The following is an 8,778-nucleotide window of genomic DNA, read 5'->3' on the forward strand; positions in this document are numbered from 1 at the left end:
ACATCTCAGTATGCATTTAAAATTATGACTTCTTTCTGAACTCCTAGGGATAAGAAAAAACTCAGGATTCCACAAAAGGTTCCCTAGTTATACTAACTGGTTGCAACAGACAGAAATGTTGATTCATCATGAGGGAGAACTATGCTGCCACTGGGAGTGGCAATGGTTCTATATCCCATTGCTCCAGAAGCCTCATCATCAAGCTCAACAGTCAAGTTGACAGCGTCAGTCCTGAGGAGAAGGTAAATATCTCCATGATCTTTAATTCTAAGTAACAGAACTAGGAAATCTCTAAAGATTGATATGTGCATTAATGATATACATATCTGCCTAGCACACATACATGTTACATGGCCTATTTTGAGGTAGTGAGAATATTTTCAAGATGCTATGCCATGTTTTGAATTCCATTAAAATGTATGGGCTGTGTGATGAATCTGTGCTGAACTTGCACAATGGCTTTACCAGGTGTGTTTCTAAAGAAGATTTAAACCAAACTATTTCACGCTTCTTCTGTATTATCCAGATTGGTAATTTATGAGAGCATAGTCTTTCTATACTGTTCCATCTTTTAAATATTTATATAGATAATTTAATTCTTCTTGTTTAATGGGGGAAAGATATCTTCAACACTTGTGATCACAACTGAAGTGCACATGGGAAAAGAGTTTAAGCTGCAGATAGCATAAAAAATATATAACTGGAATTTTCTACTGATACACAATGTATCATTGAAAGTCTTACTAAGTGAGCCTGTCTGTAGTTAGATTTTCTGTCAAATATTTGTTAAGCAACCAGCCTTAGAAGGACACAGTATGTGAGGCAGAGCTGATTAATACACACAAAGTTTTTAGAGACAGAGAGTAAGATATGATCAAGGTTGTAATTAATAAGTGCTATGCCTGGAGGACTTAAGGCTGGAAAGATCAAGATACAAACTGAGCTGGCATTCTGGTTAGGACAAAGTTAGGACTCAGTGACAAATCCATAGCTATTGCTAGAATGGAGAAACAGTCCAGCTCAGAACACTGTTTCTGCAAATGTGTTTCTCCTGCCATTTGGGATGCTGTTTTTCAGATTCACTGTGAAATCCTAAATGTGATGAACAGAGAATCTTCTCTGAAGTGCTGAATAATTCAGCCAAGCTATTGCAGAAAACCTTACCATACTCTACCAAGGCATCTAAACGTACCAGGTGTAACGATGAGAAGCCTAAATTATTTTTTCCCTTGTTGCAGGAGATTACAGGAACACAATGTGCTCTCTCAGTGCAGCCAATGCCAAGTTCTGTCTTGACTTTTTCAGAGAGCTGAGCAAAAGAAAAGTAAATGAAAACATCTTCTTCTCCCCACTAAGTCTGTCAGCTGCCTTTGGAATGGTTGTCCTTGGAGCCAGGGGCAACACACTTGAACAGATTGAGAAGGTACATTTGCTTTGCTCTGAAAAGGGGATAGTGCAAGGTATGAGCCAAGAGGCTGATAGGACCATCTTAAATAGTTTCTAAACATACAAAGGATTGATGCACACAGAAGGCCCTTTAAAAATACATGATGCTGTTCCTAACACCAAACTTCTTCAGACTAAACATTATTTCACTAATTGATCATTCAATGAATGTACCAAACTTCTTCAGACTAAACATTTCACTAATTGATCATTCAATGAATGCATCCATGCTAAAGAAAATGTTTTGGAGGTATCCCTGCACCCTCCAGGGCTCAGTGTTTGTTCCCTTTAATATGGTCTTCTGCCTTCTCTGGAAACCCAAAGCCTTCTCTCTTAAGAAGAAAGGTTTCAAAGATCTCAAAAATTTCAAAGATCTCACAAGCTCACCCTCTACTAAAACTGTTGGTTCACTAGCAAGAATCTTATTGTAAAGAACAAAGGGGGCTTTCACCAGTGTCTGGCTGTGTTTTGGGATAGGCTGCAACGCTGCTTTAGCTTTGAAGTACCATCCCTCAGCTACATTCACCCAACATTTACATTGCAGGTATTTCATTTCAGTGAAGTTTTGAGAAGTACAAGCCAGGGAAACAGATACCCTTCTGAGAAGGTAAGACACAATTGCAGCTGTGAGATGAAGCAACAGGACTCAGTTTGTCACCCTTTTTGTTGCAGAGAGTCACTTAATCATAAAGCATGGCAAGGCTGATCCCTGTCTCTCCGTCTAGATTTGCAGACCTGCTTATTACCGTTCCATTATTAGTTATTTAAGAGGCCTTGTAAGATGACACATTTCCAAAGATAAGTCTTCTCATTACAGGTTTCTAACCAAAACAGCAGTACCAGTCTAAAATATGCTAAGTGCTTCAATTGGCACCTGCAAAGGTTTGTCTACAGGGCATGCCAAAGACACCTTGGAGCTTTTTCTCCCAGTCTCTAAGCCATGAGTCTTTTGCTTAGTGTGCACAGACACATCACTGTATGATGCAACATGATTTGGAGGTGAACTGGTGTGGGTCTGAAGGGGAATTGTTTTGTCATTCTGTACATCTGGTACAGGGGGAGTAGGAGGTGGTGTCCTGATGCATTTATTCTGATGCCTGTATCAACTGGGCAGAGTTGGGATTCTCATGCAGAGGGAGACTGCAATTCACCCTCAGGTCCAGCTTTGAATAGGAAAGCTCAAGCCTACCATGAAAATTCTGTTTTCCTGTTTGAAGTGTGAGGAAGCTGAAGGAGTCCATTCCCAGTTCCAGGCTCTGTTGGCTGAAGTCAGTGAACCCAGACCAGGCTGTTGTCTCACCATTGCCAACAGGCTCTTTGGAGAAATTACTTATCCATTCTTCCAGGTAAGTGGCCGTGGTGTCCGTGTCCATTTTAACAGTTCCTGGGAATTAGATCAGCAGAATGTTTTCCATCATAAAGCAATGTCCATTTTAACAGTAGTTGGGAATTAGTTCAGCAGAATGTTTTCCATCATAAAGCACAAAGGGAAATGAAACACAATGGCACTGTTAGGATGTGGTGCTAAATGTCTACACTTCACAGCTCACAGTCTCAGGGAGCCTTTCCATCTCAATTGCCCAGTGGTTAGACACGGGGCAGAGCATGGGGAAGCCAGAGTTAAAACTTTAAGATGAAGAAACAGATCTATGGTAATAGCTCCCCCTGAGCATTCCAGAAAATGTGATAGCAGTGATCACTGTCAATATATCCTTACCACATATGCTCTATGTCTAACAGAACTGGCACTTGCTGTGCTATTTCTATCCAAACAAGAAAGCTCTGTGTCCATCAGAAGACTTCTCCCTCTCCCCCAGTGCCTTCTTTGTTTCCATTCTATGATTCTAATAAAGTGATTTGACTTACTCTTGCACTTTTCTCTAAGAGTCTATGCAAATACAGGACTCTCATTCCTGGTACCTTTTCAAACAAGACTTAGAAGAAAGTAACATCTTTGAGATTTATGTCAGTTAGTCTAATATAAGTTGAATTGAGCACCTCAGAACACTCCTGGGGAACAATGATGCCCAGGCAATGCAAGTCAATACAAATATTTCACTCAGGAAAACAGACTTGAGATGTTTTAAAGAGTATTGCAGGAAGAGTGCTGTTTTACCTCTATAACCACCTTTCTCTTTTCAAGTCAAGATCTCATCTCATTTCCAAGATGCTTCCCTTGTGCTGTAGGTAAAGAGATACTTTCAGAGCTGGAAAAAGGTGACCAGCAGCCAGCTAAAGTTTTATACTTAAGTTATAAATTTTACAGTGTATATATTCACACTGAGTAACACAGTACATCTCACTGTGACATTATCAGTCCTGGTTATTCATTTAAAAGAAAACAACCTTCATCATTTGGTGGTTGGAGGAAGACAGGCAGCATAACAATGATAAAAACTCTTAAAGATATCAGATTTTGATCTTAGATATATCTTAAACAAAGATATCAGATTTTGATCTTAGATATTTTACACTGTGCTGAGACATTTCTGATGCTCAGTACAGATTGAAAATACAAAAAAATATATTTGCAAATTTTTTTTAAATATTATCTCTCTAAAAACTGAATGTTTGAGTTATTTCAATGAATTTGTTACATATGCCTTTTTACTCATTTTTTCTTGCTGTTCTACTACATGGAATTATCCTGAAGCCATGAAATTATCTATCTTACAAAAATGATCACGTTGCAGTAAACTTCTGCAATTTGAACTTTCCAGCAATACTTGGATTCCACAAAGAAATTCTATCGAGCAGAACTGGAACCAGTGAATTTTAAATACACTGAAGAAGAAGTCAGAGACAAAATTAACTTCTGGGTGGAAAATGAGACAAAAGGTAAGGAAGCAAATATGCAGGTTGTTTGGCTTACAATTGAACCAGTTAGAAATATCATGTCATAATTTCACTTTCTAGTTTTTTTCTAAAGGTAGGAAGATTTTTATATATTAAACACATACTGCTTTTTAATATTTTTTTTCTCAGTAGGAAATAGATGTAGGAAGAGGAGCAAAATTGCATTGAATTCCTGTCTTCCAAAGATGTACATAAACTTTTTATTCTTTGTCTGACAGCATTATACTACTTTTCAGATTTACAGAAATAATTATTCGTAGTCAAAGTCAGCTGATTGCCTGAACCAAGAAATAATCCTTCTTAATTCATTATTTTTAAAGGTAAAATCAAAGACCTGTTTGCTGCTGGGCTTATTGATCCCTCTACTGTACTTCTCCTGGTCAATGCTATATATTTTAAAGGAAAGTGGGCAGTAGAATTTAAGAAAGAAGACACTAAAGAAACATACTTCCATCTGAACAAGGTACACTATGGGCAGGACCTGAAGCAGCTGGGAGATGGAAATCAGATGTATGTCCCCTTTAACAACAGATGGGAGCTTTCCTCCTCTCTGTAATCCCACAACAAAAACAGTGGTCTTCAGCCAGAACAATAGAAGGCTGCATCTTCTCTCCAGTTTGATAACCAAATATGTAACTCTTTGTACTAATTCACATCAGAAGATGCATCTCTTGCAACTGAGATCCTGGTTAGGTCACAGCCACTGAGCACATGCACTAACTTTGTTGGTTATTTTGCAACTAAGGATGCTGTTTCAAAAACAGTCTGCTTTTGGGATTGAAATTCAGTATTCTGTTTCTCTGCTACTATTTACAAAGAGAACAGTGTGTGCTTCCAGGAAAAAAATGAGCTAAAGACAAATTAACTCAGGAGAAAACTGAAACCAATTGAAACCAGGCTGATAATTCCTGTATTTTCCATTTAGTATGTTTCTTGTGTTCTAGAATGAGAGGAGGACAGTGCAGATGATGTTTCAAGAAGGTTATTTTAACATGGCCATCATAGAGGAACTGAAAATGAAAGTCATAGAGCTCCAATACTTTAATAATGAACTGAGCATGTTCATTCTTCTTCCTGAAGTTGACTGTGATGACTTTACTGGCCTAGAACAGGTAATACTTTATTTTCTCTCTAATAACATACATAGAGAACAATACTTTAACATTGCTCCAACGTGGTCAGAAGACAAGTGGGAAACACTGAACTTAGAATCACAGAATCATAGAATGTTAAGGGCTTGGAATGGACCTTAAAGATCTTCTAGTCCTAACCCTGCCTTGTCATGGGCAGGGACATCTCCCACTAGACCAGGTTGCTCTAGGCTTTATCCAACCAGGCTTTGAACACTGCCAGGGCTGGGGTATCCACAACCTCCATAGGCAACCTGTGCCAGTGCCTCACCACCTGCATATCAAAAAATTTCTTCCTAACATCTAACTTAAATTTCCCCTCTTTCAGTTTGAACCCATTACTCCTTGTCCTGTCACTACAGTTCCTAACAAAGAGTCTCTCTCCTGCTTCCCCATAGCCCCTTCAGATACTGGAAGGCTGCTATGAGGTTTCCACACAACCTTCTCTTTTCCAGGCTGAACAGCTCCAACTTTCTCAGCCTGTCTTCATAGGGGAGGTACTTCAGTTCTCTTATCAACTTTGTGGCCTCCTCTGGACTTGCTCCAACAGTTCCATGTCATTCTTATGTTGGGAACACCAGAACTGTACACAGTACTCAAGGAACTTCTTTTCCTTTCATTCATTATGGTGTCAATCATTATTATCAATACTGTCTTACAGCTTGAATGTGCCCTAACCTACGAAAAACTAGCAGAATGGACCAGCACAACTAAGATGCAACCGCTGAAAGTGAAGGTGTACCTGCCTCAGTTCAAGATGGAGGAAAGTTATGTTCTCAACAAAACTCTCCAGGAGATGGGAGTAATGAATGTTTTTGACTGGGGAAAAGCTGATTTGTCAGGGATATCTACGAAAGATGGCTTGGTTGTGTCTAAGGCCATCCAGAAGACAATAATGGAAGTCAATGAAGAGGGCACTGAAGCAGCTTGTGCCATGGGGATTGCTGCAGTGCCACTGTGTCGCCCAATTACTTATGAGTTCAAAGCTGACCATCCATTCCTCTTCTTCATCAGACACAACCAAACCAACACCATCCTCTTCTTTGGACGATACTCCTCTCCTTAAGTGGAGGTTATATTGGAAATTAGATCTTTCTCCCCACTTACATCCCAACTGACAAGCAGTAAGGACAAATGACAAACACATTTCTCTAGGCTTTATCCTGAAGTGTTGACTTGCTGTAAAAAAAGATTATCCGAGAAGAGCCAAATTAAAGATAAAACCTAAACCCCATGAACTTCAGGCATGTTTTACTTTGAGGAGGCCTTGCAAAAATGACATCTACCTTAAAATATACTATATGATATCGGCCAAAGAGCTGTAGGCCTCTAGAGACATCTGCATAGAAAATCTTATTCTTCCTAATGCAATATGTATCCAATAAACCCATGCCCTAAAGATAAGTGATACATTCTCTCACATGAAGGAGACAGGAGGACAGGGATCTGCATTAAAAGGATAAGCTCAGGTACTTGATCTCTTTTCATTTTACCTACCCAACCTTTGTTCAGGTCTAAAGGAAAATGCAACTTTGTAGGGGAGTAGCAAAGTATTCCCAGGGGACCTCTCTTTGAAACACTGATCAGGAGCAGTGTTTCATGCTGGAACTCTCAGGAATTTCTGCTGTGATTTTGCTTATTCTCAAGCACTGCAGACCCACTGCTTAATTTTTTTTTCTGTGAAAAATGCTGTATGTGTGAGAAAGTTCAACTTCTTCATAAACTTCCACATAACAAAAACAGAGTTTCAGAGTAACGGGAAATCTTTTCTGACAAGGCCTGCTCAGCCATGGCTGGGAATGAGACACATAATTCCCATGTAAAATTTTAGCAGTGATCAGCCATACTCACTTCAAAAAACCAGCTCTGTTTGCGCCTCAGATACTGAGTTTCTTGTTCCAGGCTTTTCATTAATCATGAACATAAAAAAATTAAAAATTCTATGGTTCTATGGTGATGGTATTTAGATGGACAGCCTGTATAAGTTCTGTCTATCATAACAAACCCACTGCAAGCTAAATATTAAATGCAGTAGCCTGCAGAATTAAGTGGACAGAGGAATAGTCTAATATAGCAAGTAAAAATAATGGCAATCCTTTAAAAAATGTAATTGACACTGAAGTCTACCTCCCACGTTTAAATACTCATCATGCTGAGTTTAGGCACTGGATGGTTCTACATTAGGATAGTTAAACCCTCAATCTCACCTACTGTTTCTTTCTCCCATTTGATTTTACCAGGGAATTAAGAGTGCAGTTTTAGGAAATGGCTGAGCCAGCCTAATGCCATTGAGAAGGAGGATAATGCTTCCTTTGTCTCCTTCTTTCTGGATTTTTCTGTTCCTTCCCTTACGCTACCACTACTACTTGCCTGACTTGGTTATGACCAGTTCTCTGGGATGTAAATCAAGACGAAAACTTTCAGTAAAGCTAATTTTCTTGCTGATGACCTAGTTCCCCAAACCATCTCCTGGATGTTGTGGAGTAGGTGGTGGGAAGCATGTGGTTATGGAGAAGAGAGCAGCCTGCCCAGTTTGTCCAAAATCCACAGACACTTTAAAGGAAAAATATTCTACTGCTTTGATGACTCACTTCTCCTTTTCCTGTTGCTGACTGATGGGATGAGGTAAACACTGCAAGCACACTAGTGCCATTTCAGAACCACAGATTCAAAGGACTCTTCTAAATGCTGAAATATGCAGGAAAAGTTACAGTAAATTAGAGTACTCAACACAAAATAAGTTGCTAAATATAGCAGACCCATTACAGTCTGTGGAGATGTCTCACATGGCTGCAATTTCAGTACGAATTACAGCCTGGAATAGAAAAATTACTTGTAGACACAGTTTTCATATCAACTAGCCGGTAAGAGAAGAGGACACAAAGCACAGGTTTTTGGCTCTTCTGATGAATAAAGTATGCAAAAAACAGCTATGCATGTATTTCAATGAGTGCCATTGGTATTTTTTGTATATCTGTTTTGTTTCAAATGTAAATTACTTAGGTTAAAAGAAAAAAGACTTAAATGAATCATAGAATCATAGAATTTTAGGGCCTAAAATGGACCTTTCAGACCATCTAGTCCCAACCCTCCCTGGGCAGAGACACCTCCTCACTGGATCAGGTTGCTCAATGCCTCATCCAGCCTGGTCTTGAACACTGCCAGGGTCAGGGCAGCCACCATGACCCTGGCAACCTGTTTCAATGTCTCACCACCCTTATAGTAAAAAAACATTTTTCTAATATCTAACCTAACCTTCCCTTCCTTCAGTTTGAACCCATTACCCCTTGTCCTATCACTGCAGCTCCTAACAAAGAGTCCCTCTCTGGCTCCCTTGTAGGCTCAT

At 39.4% G+C, this 8,778-nt stretch overlaps 1 protein-coding gene across 1 annotated transcript; it reads left to right on the forward strand.

Moving 5' to 3' along the window:
* Window positions 1-1,255: 1,255 nt before the first annotated feature.
* Window positions 1,256-6,498, forward strand: LOC103811905 (serpin B4-like). The gene is made up of 6 exons (XM_009084906.1): window positions 1,256-1,423; window positions 2,664-2,792; window positions 4,167-4,284; window positions 4,623-4,765; window positions 5,247-5,414; window positions 6,094-6,498. The coding sequence occupies exons 1-6, from the start codon at window positions 1,256-1,258 to the stop codon at window positions 6,496-6,498; spliced, it is 1,131 nt and encodes a 376-aa protein (XP_009083154.1).
* Window positions 6,499-8,778: the final 2,280 nt, after the last annotated feature.

This window comes from Acanthisitta chloris, unplaced genomic scaffold, assembly GCF_000695815.1.
Source record: "Acanthisitta chloris isolate BGI_N310 unplaced genomic scaffold, ASM69581v1 scaffold18791, whole genome shotgun sequence".
Lineage (NCBI taxonomy): Eukaryota > Metazoa > Chordata > Aves > Passeriformes > Acanthisittidae > Acanthisitta > Acanthisitta chloris.